General features: G+C 39.2%; 2 protein-coding genes across 3 annotated transcripts in view; both read left to right on the top strand.

Moving 5' to 3' along the window:
• Positions 1-3,050, top strand: part of atg2a (autophagy related 2A) — a 51,468-nt gene extending 48,418 nt beyond the window's left edge. The window contains exons 40-42 of the mRNA XM_028459248.1: positions 31-185; positions 383-541; positions 1,585-3,050. Of these exons, the coding sequence (XP_028315049.1) occupies positions 31-185; positions 383-541; positions 1,585-1,821 (551 nt within the window). The 3' untranslated portion in view covers positions 1,822-3,050. The remainder of the gene's footprint in view (positions 1-30; positions 186-382; positions 542-1,584) is intronic.
• A 728-nt stretch (positions 3,051-3,778) lies between these two features.
• Positions 3,779-16,494, top strand: trmt112 (tRNA methyltransferase activator subunit 11-2). 2 transcript variants are annotated; one of them, XM_028459685.1, is made up of 4 exons: positions 3,779-3,939; positions 6,693-6,794; positions 11,096-11,188; positions 16,144-16,494. In XM_028459685.1, the coding sequence occupies exons 1-4, from the start codon at positions 3,865-3,867 to the stop codon at positions 16,243-16,245; spliced, it is 372 nt and encodes a 123-aa protein (XP_028315486.1). In that variant the 5' UTR covers positions 3,779-3,864; the 3' UTR covers positions 16,246-16,494. The 2 variants fall into 2 exon arrangements, with proteins under 2 accessions (XP_028315486.1, XP_028315487.1); XM_028459686.1 differs by having other exon boundaries at positions 11,096-11,167.

The following is a 16,494-nucleotide window of genomic DNA, read 5'->3' on the forward strand; positions in this document are numbered from 1 at the left end:
TTCTTTTCTAACCTCTGTGTGTTTGTAAAGTCCATGGAGTGAGGGATTTATTCTGGCTGCCCATTGAACAGTACAGGAAGGACGGACGCATTATTCGAGGTCTCCAGCGGGGGGCCGCCTCCTTTGGCACCTCCACAGCATCAGCAGCTCTGGAGCTGAGCAACCGGCTGGTCCAGGCCATTCAGGTACTCAGTGTTTAGGTGACTCACATCAGTCCACTGGTGTCATGAAAGTTATCTGTCAGATTAAAGACATGAGTCTGACCGGATCGCACCAGAACAAACAACAACATGACAATCTGAGTCCTTTATGCTAGTGCTGCATTTTGGGAATATCAGGACAGCCTTAGACGTCAATAATCTGTATCCTTCATTTGGGACAGGCCACAGCAGAGACTGTTTATGACATCTTATCACCAACGCCCCCTTTGAACCGCTTTGCCATTACCGAGGGCCGCGCCCCACCGAGCCGACCGCGCAGGACTGCTCAGCCTGCAGACCTTCGAGAGGGAGTTGCCAAAGCCTACGACACCGTCAGAGAGGTGCGTTATCAAACACACACAGATAAAAGAGAACCATCTTTCAGATCACATTGTTTGGTGTGGATCAATAAAGTTCATGTATAAAACTTCAAGTGAAGTTTTATACAACAAGGCTCACATTACGCTGTCATTAATAAGGTGTCATGAACGCTGTCATTAAGTGTCCTTTGTTACTCTAACTCAGAGGTGGGCAACTTCTATCACAGCGGGGGCCATGAAAATGTGTTTGTTTGATTGAAGGGCCACATTATCAACATTCATGTCAGCATTTAGAATAATGACCAATCTGGGCATTAACACAGCAAACAACGAAGGGGATTTTTTGGAATTCTGTGTGTTTTTTGTGTCATTCTGTGTGTTTGTTGTTGTCTTACTCAATATGAGGCATTTTGTCCAATTGTGTTGTCTTTTTGTGTATTTTTCCAGTAAAATATCTGTTTTTTGGAGTCCTATTGTGTATTTCTGTTGTGGTTTTGCTTGTTTGATAGTATTGTGGGTTCTTTTTGTGTGCTTTTGTTGTCATTTTTTAGTTATTTTGTGTATTTTGGTTGTTGATTTGTGTTATTTGCCTGTTTTTTAAAATATACTTAAAACTTAAATGGCCCAGAACATCAGAACTGAACCAAACCTTGACCAAAAAACCGAGGTACGTATTGAACCATGGGCTGAGTGTGTTGTTGCATCCCTAATTTTGATACAAAATAAGCTTTAAAAAAATATGTATATCGATATATGCAATATTGCAATTTTCTATATTGCCAAAATAGAAACTCCATTAATCTTGAATCTTGATATATCGCCCAGCTCTAGTGTACAGGGTTTTCCACACAGCTCAAATGTGTCGAACGAATCTTTATTTACTATTATCAATTACAATCCAAAAATCTAACCACAGAGCAGAGACTTTTTTACAGTAACTGTTGTGTATGAAGGTGAATGTTTTACTACAGTTGTCCAGTTAATTATCTTAGTGTTTAATCAGGATTGAGGAACTGGATTGACTTCTTTTATTCTGACTCATCCTGACCGTCTTTGCACTGCAGGGAGTGATCGACACGGCTCAGACTTTATGCGATGTAGCATCGCGTGGCCACGAACAGAAGGGTCTCCCTGGTGCTGTGGGCGGTGTCCTTCGGCAGATCCCACCCACCGTGGTGCGACCCCTGATAGTGGCTTCTGAAGCCACCTCCAACCTTCTCGGTGGAATGAGAAACCAGATCAAACCAGACGCTCGCAAAGAGGATTTCATGAAGTGGCGCACTGAGGACACCCAGGAATGAGCCTGTGGGAGGATGAGTGTGTCTGTGTGAGGGAACGTGTGAAAATTATATATGATGGGACCTATCGTTTCAGTCCTCTGTGTGTGTGTGTTTGCTTATGTGTGTGTTTGCGTGCGTGCGTGCGTGTGGACTTGTGAGTCAGTATGTGCTCTGATGCAAAAATGAAGCAATGACTAACTGCTGCTTGCTGACGCTCAGTGTTTGATGATGCTTTGATCCAAATGTATTGTGTTGGTTTTTGCTCCACAGTCGTCCTGTTAGTGAGACACTTGTCTTTACAGTCTGTGTGAAGACATATCACCCTCTAGTCTACTCTGTCAGGGTATGTTTTAAATTCAAACAGGGAGCCTGGGATTAATCCCCCTCTGCACACTCACTAATTTACCAGTTCTTCATGTACTCTGAGCTGCGTTGTTTCAATCTGTCCTGTCATGTGGAGCAGTGTGAACAACTGAAACCATTATCTGTTCTCCCACCATGTACTTCCATCACATCTAGCAGAGAACCTACCGTCTCTGGAGGAAGATTTCTGTTCCCTTGGTGCCGTTAACGGAGGGCAGATCAGTTCTCTAAACGTGAATCAGAAGATTTCATGTTTTCTTTTCTTTCAAACTAAGTGTCCTTTGCTCGTGTCCTCTACAGTAGATGTTGGCAGATTTCTTTGGCAGACTTTCCAATGCATTATTCCTGTGATGGGTTCAGCTTTGACCCGACTATGCACCAGCTCCCGTCAGTGCTGTTTTCGTGTCATAAAGTTTGCTGAGCCTTTCTGGCAGTTTGTGTAGCTTTCCTCAGACTTCCACCCTCCATACTGAAGCTACTTTTATTGAATCTTCTCAGTGTTAAATCTGATGTTTCTCAAGTTACAGCTCATTGGTTTCCATTAACTCCAGAATTTGAAATAACCTCCTTCAGAGCCGCTTCACTCACATCCTTAGTTGCCTTCCTGCTTTAAAAAAAAAGTTTTGTTTTTTTATTTGTTAATGGATAAATAGATGTTTGATATAGGGATGGAGGATGTGAATCTGGGGAAAATTGAACCAGAGTTGAAAGTTTTACACGTTATTTTGTGTGTGTGTGTGTGTGTGTGTGTGTGCGACGCATGAGGTGAAGGTGAAAGGATGATGCTTGCGTGTAATTACATTTATTATATCATAAAGTGTATGAATGACCTGTACAATACAAAGGCAAAAATCATAAAATGTTAATACAAAAATATTTAAAACATATTCCTGTTTGAATGTTTCTGTCAATCATTTTGTATTAAATCCCATTTAAACCTTTTGAATGTTGAACAATGCAGAAATGTTATTGATGACAAGTCATGTTGCTAGCCTTTTTGACATGCACAAACATGCATTCACTATAGACCCTATGATTGTTTGTAAACATTGTGACGTATTTTGCTGGGCGGGGCTTAGCCTGGAGGCAAAACCACAGTTGTCTTCGTTTATTCTGAGCACGAGAGTCCGCTGGAATCCTATAAAACTTTAATTTACGTCCACTAATGTTATTTGTCATATTCTGGCACCAAACAAACAACATTCTAAAGCTGTAACATTACTAGCCTCCACAGTTTTTAGCCAGCGGCGTTTCCTGTTTTTGCATCCAGCTAAAGTTGTGACGTCACTCGTGACGTGGGCCATTAAGGGGAATATGTTATTAACTTTTTAAAAGTTTTTATTTCTACATTGGTAAAAATTAGAAAACTAATCCCAAAGTAGGATGTAATATGCATCATAAATCAGTAGGTGCTAGGATTTTATTTGTTCCTTTTTACTGAGTGTCGTGAGATAACTAACTACTAATAGATATTTTACAAAATAATCCAATTAAACAAAACATTTTACCTTGATGTCCTTATAAATATTTTATTGATTCTATATATTTTATATCTATTTTTTTCACAAGTAATTTTACTCCCTGCCACGTGGTGGCGCTAAAGCCGTGTGTTAGCAGTAGTGTTTCTGCTCCTCGTGTGAACGCTGCAGCTTCTCTTCACACACAGTGTTTGTGTTTCCTCTGAAGTTTCCTCTTCTAAACATGAAGCTTCTCACACACAACATGTTAACGTCTCATGTGAAAGGCGTCACTAAAGGATACCCGCTGCTCATTAAGGTAAGCACCGGTGGCTAATGCTAGCATTGTTCACACGTTATTGCTGGTGTTTTATCACCATGACAAAGTGAAGACGTGTTTGTTTTCAGGGTGAAGTCACACTGAAGCTTTCAGACATTTCAGATCTTGTCATTGTATTTTATTTTGTTCTAATTCTTCATTAATTTTCTGTCCAGGAAAAATAACGCCCTCTAGTGGAGAAAGGGAGTCAAAACAATGACGTACAGACAAAAAAACTCAACTTCATAAATAAGCTATAAACAGGTGGTAAAGTACTAGTCTTCACTACTCAAGTAAAAGTACAGAAAATATACTGAAGTGTACTTTTTTACTTTTTATTCAAGAAAGGGAGCACCCTTTTTTGAGTAAAAATAAAAAAGTACACGTTATTAAATATACTTAAGCTAAAAAGTAAAACAAATGTCCCTTCCATAAATTTAATATCGTTTATTTTTTTAAGAACATGTAGATAACTGATACATGGAAACAAGTTCAATCTGTTACCTTTGAATACATAGATAATTTAGTAATCAAAAATAAATATAATTTATAGATAAACCCAGAGCAGCTTTGAGTTTAACATTTTGAGAAATTTGAAAATGGTAACTATAAAACTAAGGAACCTGCCTCACAGAAAAAAGTTGAAATTACCAACATTTTTCATTTAACCCCAAGAGAAATATGTTTGTAGAATGGAGACGTGGCCTTTATGGTCTGAAAATGAGTCGTGATGTGATGAAAAGCCTTTCACAAGCAGGTCATGTTCAGTTTGAGTGACAAGGTTTTAAAAGTAGCACATTCATTTTTAAAATATAAGAAGTAAAAGTTAAACGTCACCAAAAAATCAATGTAAAATACAGATACCAGGAAAAAACGACCTACTGAAGTACAGTAACAAAGTATTTCTAATCCGTTACTGATCACCTCTGCAAATAAATGGACCTGCTGTGTTTTTGTTTTTTTTTTAATAAATATTTAAGGCAGAAATGAATAACCACTAGTACACGTGTACCTCCTAGTCCACCTCTAGTGGAGTTCATGGTCACAGTCCAGGTCTTTAGTCTTTCAGGTATATCAAATCATTTCAGCTTATCATCCTAGTAATTTGCATGAAAGCTGAGCGACACTCTCTCCATGCCATCCTGGATCCATAACAGGGTGAAACTAAACTTTTCCATCCCTGCTACATCTGTCCACAGCGAGTGTGTCTTAACTGAAGAACACATAGTCAATGTCCAAGGCTCTCAATAAGCCTTTTCTCACTCTGGAACTGCACATGCGCCACCTGGGGTGGGGGGGGGGGTCACAGGTAGAGGGATAAAAACGAAAACAAGCTCGTTCACTTTGGTGATATTTCCAACCTAACAGTGTTTATAATGTTATTCCAGAGATCGTTAGTGTTTTAATGGTATTTATATTATTAATATTACACACATTTGGACTCGAGGAGGTATCCAGATTCAGAGTTTACCGCTGATGACGATTTTGGCCGATCTGAGCACTTTTAACAACCGATGGGAGCAGCTCAGCAGCAGTGTTGATACAAAGGGAGTCCCCTCACTTCTACACAGGTGAATGAAAACACCGACTACCTGCGTCTCCAGCGGGCGGATTCGGACTCTACCAGGGATTGATGTACGTATCCGAGCACTTTTGTAAAACTGATGTGTGGAACAGTATTAAAGCGACAGACCTCCTCTGCTTCCACATTCCTCTCCCATTGATGGAACTCTGAACGACAAGCCCAACTTCCATGGTCTCCAGTGGACTCTACCCGGGAACAATGCACATATTCGGACTCAGGGAGACCATGGCTTTCCACTGATCTGGGCACTTTTGTAAAACCGATTTGAGAAACAGTATCAAAGCGACAGATCTCTGCTTCAACAATCCTTCTGACTTGTGTAATTATTTTAACTGTGAAGTATTTGAGTCTTTGAAAAGCGCTTATAAATATATTATATTATTAGTATTTATGGGACAAGAGAGATTTCTGAGTGTGAAAAGGACAGTATGAGTTTTCACTTTGAAAAGGTAAATTTACGAGGTCCACCATTCACTAACCAGTTCCATGATTATTTTTATTAAGCTATTATTTTAATTCAATTTACAAATTTGAAGGAAGTGCACAAGATAGACAGGTCGATAAGTGAACTGGAGTAACGTCATCAGCTGAAACAGTTTGAAAAGTCAGGAAAAAAACCGAATTTTTAGCTTGTGTGCAGCATTAGCTTTAGCAGCTAACTCGGTCTTTATGCCTCAGAGACCTATACCATGTTTACGCAAAACATCTTTCAAGGAACCAATGCTTCAACGGGTAAAATGATCTAAATCTGTCTGACTCACTTCCTACACCATCAGCCATGGTGAGTTTATCCCTCTTGACCTTTGACCTAATGCGGAAGAACTGAACTAGAGCGAGAGTGTGAAAAAGCTTGTTGCTGCCAGAGAATGTAGACAATAGATATGATGATAATATTGTTGAAAAATAACCTCTTAATTTTGCATCAATTATGATCCCACGATGCTTCCTGTTGCAGAATAATTGTTTCCTCTGTTCCCGCGGTTACTGAGATGCAGAAAATGCTTGCTGCGATATTAGTGAGTCAAAGTGTAAGGCCAGCAGAATCCTTCTAATGTGAGGAAGCACTGGTTTAGCACACGTTAGTTACTCGTCATCTGCAGCTTGTGACACAGGAGAAGAAGCAGCCTGAACATTTTGTTCTGTTCTTTGTGTGATGTCATCTCTGTAGGCCACTGAGGTGAAAGTGAACGAGGTGGAGTTTAATCCTCAATTCGTCTGTCGTATGATCCCCAAACTGGAGTGGAGCGCCCTTGTTAAGGCTGCAGATGACGTGAGTGACACACCTGCTGAGAGCTTCACTATTACTAGTGTTATTCATGATGAACCCATTTAACAGTCAGAGGTGTGTGAGCAACTCAATTTAGAGCTGATGTGAAAGATCTGTCTTAGTTTTTCCATTTACATTAGTAAATGAAGAAAACAGATTTCTAAATGTCATTACGCAATGGTCCACTCATTGTAGCTTCCACATCTTTATACTTTTTTCAATCTGTGACACCTGATTAGTCCTCAGCAGGACAAAACTAAACAAGAAGGAGGAAAGAACACAGCAAAGGAGGTGAATAAAGCATGAATTATGGGATGGATTTCATTCTGCACTCAACAGATACTAGTGGTGCATCGTATCACGGTTTTGAGTCACGGTTCGGATCATTTTTCGGATCAGCAGAAAAAAAACAAGACGAATAACTTTGTAGAACACTTAGAGCAACATTTTTCTGCTCATTAAATACAAACAACATTTAACGTGGTTTGTCAATCCACCCTTAAATACAATTTTGAATCATATCAAAACAAAAGAAGGTGCAAGATAAGGCAGGACACCTTCGTCCTTTAAACAGGTAAGTGTATGGGAAAAAAATAAAGGCATGACACCTTCGTCTTTTAAACATGGAGAGTGAATTAAAAACTAGCTTATGACCACATCATCAAAAAAGAATGAAAGAAGGAAAAGAAAGCAGATCTTAGTTTATCATTTAAAATTACAATAGTCAAAGATGGCCATCCTGAATACAGCTGATATTTATTTATAAATGATTTATAATATAATAAGAACCTTTAAAAGACATGGATGGAAGGAGGCATAAACATGACGACATTCACACGGGCTTATTACGCTCACACGATGTTCCTTTTTCTCTCTTTCCGTGTGTGTGTGTGTGTGTGTGTGTGTGTGTGTGTGTGTGTGTGTGTGTGTGTGTGTGTGTGTGTGTGTGTGTGTGTGTGTGTGTGTGTGTGTGTGTGTGTGTGTGTGTGTGTGTGTGTGTGTGTGTGTGTGTGTGTGTGTGTGTGTGTGTGTGTGTGCGTGCGTGCGTGCGTGCGTGCGTGCGTGCGTGCGTGCGTGCGTGCGTGCGTGCGTGCGTGCGTGCGTGCGTGCGTGCGTGCGTGCGTCTTTCTTCAACTCTCACGCAATCACATACGACCAGGAGCCATGCTCGGGTATGCGCGTGCGTGCACGCACGCTCACACACACACATGCGCGCGCGGACGTAGCAAAGGGAACAGGCTTCATCAGGCATTATTAATGATGTGCAGATCATTATAAAGAGTTTTTTTTTTTTCGTTAACCAAGCTGTGGACCACGTGCATGTCAAACCATGGAGAGAAATCTGTGCGTATCACGGATCAATGATGATCTGTTACACCACTAACAGAAACTAATCTTTTTGGAGCCACTGATAATCTTTTCATGCAGGCTGCTGTAGATAAGAGTTCTGTTCTAGTAGAGCTGGGCGATATGGCCTTAGGTGGTGATTTGAGTGGATCCCTGGGAAATTCAATGGGTCCCCAATAAAAAATGTATTTCTTATATTCTTCAATTCTTAAATTGTAGTGTTAAACTCTCTTAATGGTGGTCTGATATGGCTATATTTAGCAGATATAGTAATGTTTAAAATTGATCTGAAATTAAACAAATAGAATTCTAAATCTGAAAAGTTTATTGCACAACAACTGTCACAGTGGCAGGTTATATTGCACTTTTGTAACAACTTAAGAGTGCCCAAATAAATGACTAAAATTCAAATGAAAACAAAATGGTGTCTGTTGTACAAAAATAAATTATCAATAAAAGTGCTGATTTTAACACAAACAAACCATTCTCATCATCATGACAGTCAATAAATAGTCACCAAAATAAGACCAGAATCTTCTTGTCTGAACATCAACTAAATCAAATGAACTGAGTCAATCAAACTTATAGCACAAAAATGTAACTTAACAGTGCAAAGTCTGTTGACAGGTTGTCAGTTAAAGCCACATGTCACACAGGGACCTTTTTTAACAGAGGTGTAGAGATCAATAGCAACATTTATAAAACAAATTATTTGCATTTGTGCAATCATTATAAATATCAATTATTTATTTATTAATAATACTGACAATTGTGAATTTATCAGATACTATTATCCAACGTGGCATTCTGAATATATAAACAGTTACCTCAACATGTGTATGAGACACCGGAGAGGACAAATATGTGCGGCCTTACGGCCAATGGAAATAAATATATTGCTATTTTAATGCAAAATGAACTGTTGATATAAAAAATGTTGTGCTGTGTGATATTGTGCTTATAAATATATCAATATAAATTAAAATAGATATGTTGACCAGCATTATGTTGTAGTTCTTTTAGACTTTAAATTAGCTTTAGACATTTTTTGACTGCACAATATTATACACATTCTTTCAACTGTCTCTATTACGGCCTAAAGAGGTTTTTAGTTTAACTTCTTCTGCCTCTGTTAAGAAGTTCTTGTGTTGTTCTTGTTTGACGACATTTATTTTCTTGCTCTCTCTGGTGTCTATTCTCTCATGCCCGTGAGTCAAAGACGCTGCCCGTTCTTGGCTGCGCACTATTCTCCCCCTGTACTTAAGGCAGTCGCTGCGTGCCTCCATCCCAGTTACACACTGTGGGTGGAGCGACCCTGAAATGTGGGCATTCTCATCCAAATCTGGCTGTACGCTTATTCTCCCATCTGCTTTTGTTCTTTTCCTCTTACGTCTTCTGGAATAAGTGCAGCGCCCCCATAAGGTGAAACATTATATTGGAGTTAGTTAGAGACTCCTGCAAAGATTCTATCTAAAGCTACGCTGTCACACAAGCGCGCCAAAGGATTGACCATCAGCATTTCTAATATGTTCACATTTACCAGTTGTAGACAAAATGTTAGATTTAATTATATTTTATTCGTGCCATCTGCTCCTTGTCCTGGAGGGAGTGAATGCTGCGTCGCGGCACACAGCTGATCAGGTGCACGCGTCAGCTGCTGCAGCTTTTACAATGAAACTCTGACAGACGTCAGAATGATGTCCAACTATTTTAATACTGTGTATAATGTAAAGCCACAGTTTGATCCACTATAGGAGTAAATAACTTTATAAAATCAGGCTTTCTACACAAACAAACATTAATCTGGCATTAATATGAGGGGAAAAACTGTGGCTCAGATAGAACAATGTGTCCAATCTTCAAACTACAATAATCTGATCAAATTAACCTGTTACATTGTTTATCAATAAAGGTGTTTGAAATTAAAAGTGCTCTTTAGCATTTTCATGGATTTCAATGACATTTACAAGCTTTAGGAAAACGCTTGTAAATGTTCCGTGATTTCTCGACAGCCCAAAAAATAATGACATCATGGCCCAGTCCTCCTCCCTGGCTTCAGCCCTCCTTCATTCTTTGACTACGCACTTTTGGTTGATTCACACACAGTGGGCATGTCAGTAGCCTGGACCGGAGACAAGAGATTCACACATAACTGCAGATAAAAAAAGTCCAAACTGGAGAATAGGAGTGTGACGATATCTCAATACTGCGATATATTGCGATATTTTTTTTTTTTACTTTCTCTGCTTTTTCACTAAAATGTTATCACTGTTTGTTGAAGGAACCTATATATTGTTTACTGGAATATTGCACTATACTGGTGTCACTGGTAAGAAAGACCCTGTTTACAGAAAGCAATATTGTGGATACTTATTTATTTACATTAGTATGTTGACACTTATTTACAGAAATTTTGCACTAAAATATTGTCACTGTGCATAGGACACATTTTCAATTTATTGTTTTTCAGAAATATAACACTTAATCTTTTTTTTTTCTTGTTATGTCATAGATTATCGTAGATTGATTTCTGACTAATATATCGATAATTGCAGTATTGTCATATCACTGCCATTGGTTAAGGACTTTAAAGATATACATCCATGTTCTTGTTCATAATAACATTTGGAAGCAATTCTTCCTCTAGAGTAATAGTTTTTTTTTTTTTTATTATAATTATCTGTCATGTTTGAAAATGTACATTGAATATTGCACTGATGCTATATTTGAAGAAAATCATGAATCGAGTTGAAATCGCAGGTAGATCTTCTCCTAAAAGCGTTCAGCCCTAACGCAGAACACATGTGCTTGTTGTTCCTCAAATGTGCTTTCCAGGTTGTTGCTCCAAACTTTGGATCTGTCCTCCATTGCTTCCACACTCTGACAGCCCAGAGGAGTAATAATGACAAAGCCTCGATTGATGCATTAAATAAAATAAGCCTGTTGTTTCTCTCCAGCTGGGTCACAGACAGGACCTGCCGGCAGAGCTGGAGCCGGACTACGAGAAAAACGAAGACCTGCTGAAAAAGGTGCACCGAGCGCTTTTAGAGGTAAAGAAAGGGTTAAAACGCCCTGTGTGTGTGTGCTATTTGGTTAGCTTGGACATGCCAGCTGACTCTTTCACATTATATTGAGGTTAGAAAAACTGACATGAGTTGATTAGGTCTATTTTTGCACTTTTCTCTTTGTTCATGAAGGATTTAAGAGAATAGTAATGTCCATTTATAATAATGAAGAAAATACTGGCCTTAAAGTCCAAAAGAGATAAAATCATAGTGTATGCCTCCTAGATCGATGGTTTCAGAATAAAAGTTAAATACTCTTTAAACTGCCCTTGTAAACACCTAATTCTGAATGCAAATGTAATTCCAAATTAAACTTAAATCCAAATTAAGTGGCTGGTTTATTCTGGTTTTAATGATTCCTCGATCTTATTAATGCTTAATTCCGCTTTTAGCTCATTCCGGTCCTTCTGCACATGCTTGACTTGTCGCAATGATGCGCTGGTGACGACATAATCCAAGATGGCGGCCCAAACTCAAGCCAAGACTATTTATTTAATAAGAGCCTTCAGAGATATGGATATAATGAAAAGAGTGGATTGATGGCGGCATTGGGGCATGAAGCACCAGAGATTCACTAATGACGCGCAGATCATTATAAAGTTTCTTATTGTGTGGTCTTCTACGTGGTGTTTTTCCCGATAGACGTGATACATTATGTTTGCCCCCTGTCCAATCAGAACCCTTCCCAACCCCCAGACCTAAAGCAGAATTGAATGAACCCGAATAAACCAGTTTTCCATGTAAACCTCAATTTGAAATGACTATTTCCATGTAAAAACGAAGCAGAACACTTTAATTCCAAATAATTTAATTCGGGATAATTAATTCCGAATTGAAAAACATGTAATCGTGGCCAGTGTTGTAGGAGATGGAATGTGTTATTCTTCTGTGTGTGTTAAGTTATATGCTAAAGGTGTGTGTGTTAAGTCCTATACTAATGCAGGGTTATTGTCAGCGCTGTGGAGCGTAGGGGCCTCGATGTTATAAATTTGCTCCACTACGGTACGATGGCGCCCCCCTAATTTGTATGGGGGATTTTCTGTTGTTTTTTTCCTTTTTTTAAACATTACCGTTGTAACAATTGCTGCTCACTTGGACACAAAAGGAATTCCCCGGTGTGCACGGGTTGTTTAAACTCTCTTTTTAATTTGCATCACCAAGAAACACATACATGAGCCGCACCATCTCTGACGCTCCTGTCTTTACCTGAGGACCCCTGCCGCCACGTGGCTGCCCCCGATGCTGCCTGTGTGCATCTTCCATTAACGTAACCGTGTAATCACCGTCGACGAATTTAAGCTCTGAGGAGTGCAGTCAGTCCGGACTAAGCTGTGCGCGGAGACTCAAACATACCGGTTCTGATCTTTAGATGCAAGGCCGATTAAATGCAAAGCTCAGATTTTACTACCGCATGGACTTCTCCACGTAGTTGGTGTCGCACAGAACACTGCTCGGCATTGTATCGACCCGCATTGAACAGTAAGCTTCAACCGGAGGGTAGCGTGTAGGGGGGTTCCATAACAGTCCCAATATTACTACGGGTATAATATATATATAAAAACATGTTATTTCTTGTCTATACAGTGTTTGTGAGTATTTATTATAGAGGACCTATACCAGGCATTAGTAACTAAATCCATTCATGATGACTCTTCCTCAATTGATTTTATTTTATTTTGAACATGAACAAAACAGCAGTGTATTTACCACAATGAAAATAATAATAATAATTTGGAAAAAAATCAAACAAAGCAAAGTGACAATAAATAGTTACAAAATCCTGCATGTGAAGTCTGTACATGTTAGAAAAGGAGTAGGAGGAATGGTGTGTGTGTGTGTAGTAAATCCTGTTAATGGTGTGTGAACTAAGTCCTATGCTAATGGTGTGTGTGTAGTAAGTCTTATGTTAATGGTGTGTGTGTGTGTGTAGTAAGTCCTATGCTAATGGTGTGTGTGTGTACTAAGTCCTATGCTAATGGTGTGTGTGTAGTAAGTCTTATGTTAATGGTGTGTGTGTGTGTAGTAAGTCCTATGCTAATGGTGTGTGTGTGTACTAAGTCCTATGCTAATGGTGTGTGTGTAGTAAGTCTTATGTTAATGGTGTGTGTGTGTGTGTGTAGTAAGTCCTATGCTAATGGTGTGTGTGTGTACTAAGTCCTATGCTAATGGTATGTGTGTAGTAAGTCTTAAGTTAATGGTGTGTGTGTAGTAAGTCTTAAGTTAATGGTGTGTGTGTAGTAAGTCTTATGTTAATGGCGTGTGTGTGTGTAGTAAGTCCTATGCTAATGGTGTGTGTGTACTAAGTCCTATGCTAATGGTGTGTGTGTAGTAAGTCTTAAGTTAATGGTGTGTGTATAGTAAGTCCTATGCTAATGGTGTGTGTGTAGTAAGTCTTATGTTAATGGTGTGTGTGTGTGTGTAGTAAGTCCTATGCTAATGGTGTGTGTATAGTAAGTCCTATGCTAATGGTGTGTGTAGTAAGTCTTATGTTAATGGTGTGTGTGTGTGTGTAGTAAGTCCTATGCTAATGGTGTGTGTGTAGTAAGTCCTATGTTAATGGTGTGTGTGTAGTAAGTCCTATGCTAATGGTGTGTGTGTAGTAAGTCCTATGCTAATGGTGTGTGTGTAGTAAGTCCTATGCTAATGGTGTGTGTGTAGTAAGTCCAATGCTAATGGTGTGTGTGTAGTAAGTCCTATGTTAATGGTGTGTGTGTAGTAAGTCTGATGTTAATGGTGTGTGTGTGTGTGTGTGTGGTAAGTCCTATGTTAATGGTGTGATTAGTAAGTCTGATGTTAATGGTGTGTGTGTGTGTGTGTGTAGTAAGTCCTATGTTAATGGTGTGTGTGTAGTAAGTCCTATGTTAATGGTGTGTGTAGTAAGTCCTATGTTAATGGTGTGTGTGTGTGTAGTAAGTCCTATGTTAATGGTGTGTGTAGTAAGTCCTATGTTAATGGTGTGTGTAGTAAGTTCTATGTTAATGGTGTGTGTAGTAAGTCCTATGCTAATGGTGTGTGTGTAGTAAGTCTTATGTTAATGGTGTGTGTGTAGTAAGTCCTATGTTAATGGTGTGTGTGTAGTAAGTCCTATGTTAATGGTGTGTGTAGTAAGTCCTATGCTAATGGTGTGTGTAGTAAGTCCTATGTTAATGGTGTGTGTAGTAAGTCCTATGCTAATGGTGTGTGTAGTAAGTCCTATGTTAATGGTGTGTGTAGTAAGTCCTATGCTAATGGTGTGTGTGTAGTAAGTCCTATGTTAATGGTGTGTGTAGTAAGTCCTATGCTAATGGTGTGTGTAGTAAGTTCTATGTTAATGGTGTGTGTAGTAAGTCCTATGTTAATGGTGTGTGTAGTAAGTCCTATGCTAATGGTGTGTGTGTAGTAAGTCCTATGTTAATGGTGTGTGTAGTAAGTCCTATGCTAATGGTGTGTGTAGTAAGTTCTATGTTAATGGTGTGTGTAGTAAGTCCTATGTTAATGGTGTGTGTAGTAAGTCCTATGCTAATGGTGTGTGTAGTAAGTCTTATGTTAATGGTGTGTGTGTAGTAAGTCCTATGTTAATGGTGTGTGTAGTAAGTCCTATGTTAATGGTGTGTGTAGTAAGTCCTATGTTAATGGTGTGTGTAGTAAGTCCTATGTTAATGCTGTGTGTGTAGTAAGTCCTATGTTAATGGTGTGTGTAGTAAGTCCTATGTTAATGGTGTGTGTAGTAAGTCCTATGTTAATGGTGTGTGTAGTAAGTCCTATGTTAATGGTGTGTGTGTAGTAAGTCCTATGTTAATGGTGTGTGTAGTAAGTCCTATGTTAATGGTGTGTGTAGTAAGTCCTATGTTAATGGTGTGTGTAGTAAGTCCTATGTTAATGGTGTGTGTGTAGTAAGTCCTATGCTAATGGTGTGTGTAGTAAGTCCTATGCTAATGGTGTGTGTAGTAAGTCTTATGTTAATGGTGTGTGTGTAGTAAGTCCTATGTTAATGGTGTGTGTAGTAAGTCCTATGCTAATGGTGTGTGTAGTAAGTCCTATGTTAATGGTGTGTGTAGTAAGTTCTATGTTAATGGTGTGTGTAGTAAGTCCTATGTTAATGGTGTGTGTAGTAAGTCCTATGTTAATGGTGTGTGTAGTAAGTCCTATGCTAATGGTGTGTGTGTAGTAAGTCCTATGTTATGGTGTGTGTAGTAAGTCCTATGCTAATGGTGTGTGTAGTAAGTTCTATGTTAATGGTGTGTGTAGTAAGTCCTATGTTAATGGTGTGTGTAGTAAGTCCTATGTTAATGGTGTGTGTAGTAAGTCCTATGCTAATGGTGTGTGTAGTAAGTCCTATGTTAATGGTGTGTGTAGTAAGTCCTATGCTAATGGTGTGTGTGTAGTAAGTCCTATGTTAATGGTGTGTGTAGTAAGTCCTATGTTAATGGTGTGTGTAGTAAGTCCTATGTTAATGGTGTGTGTAGTAAGTCCTATGTTAATGGTGTGTGTAGTAAGTCCTATGCTAATGGTGTGTGTAGTAAGTCCTATGCTAATGGTGTGTGTAGTAAGTCCTATGTTAATGGTGTGTGTAGTAAGTCCTATGCTAATGGTGTGTGTGTAGTAAGTCCTATGTTAATGGTGTGTGTAGTAAGTTCTATGTTAATGGTGTGTGTAGTAAGTCCTATGTTAATGGTGTGTGTAGTAAGTCCTATGCTAATGGTGTGTGTGTAGTAAGTCCTATGTTAATGGTGTGTGTAGTAAGTTCTATGTTAATGGTGTGTGTAGTAAGTCCTATGTTAATGGTGTGTGTAGTAAGTCCTATGTTAATGGTGTGTGTAGTAAGTCCTATGTTAATGGTGTGTGTAGTAAGTCCTATGTTAATGGTGTGTGTAGTAAGTCCTATGTTAATGGTGTGTGTAGTAAGTCCTATGTTAATGGTGTGTGTAGTAAGTCCTATGCTAATGGTGTGTGTGTTGCAGGTGGAGGTGGTCGAGGGCAGTCTGCAGTGTCCTGAGTCAGGACGAGAGTTTCCCATTTCCAAAGGAATTCCCAACATGCTGCTGAATGAGGATGAGGTGTAAACAGCTCCATGTGACCCCCCCCCCCCCTCCCCTCCATCATGTGACTGAGTGCATTCAGGTGTGAGGCTGGTCTCTGGTTTGAGTGGCTGCCACCAGGAAACAGTCCACAGTGTTCAGTTCAGAAGATTGGAAGAGAAGCTCTTCTCTGAGAGAAACCCAGTGGATTGATCTGTATTTATTTTTCTATCCTTCAGCTCTTTTTTCTTACTTTCCAAATTAAAGTGACAAGATTTTTTCTAACAGCCAAAA

The sequence above is a fragment of the Gouania willdenowi genome, chromosome 10 (genome assembly GCF_900634775.1).
Source record: "Gouania willdenowi chromosome 10, fGouWil2.1, whole genome shotgun sequence".
Lineage (NCBI taxonomy): Eukaryota > Metazoa > Chordata > Actinopteri > Blenniiformes > Gobiesocidae > Gouania > Gouania willdenowi.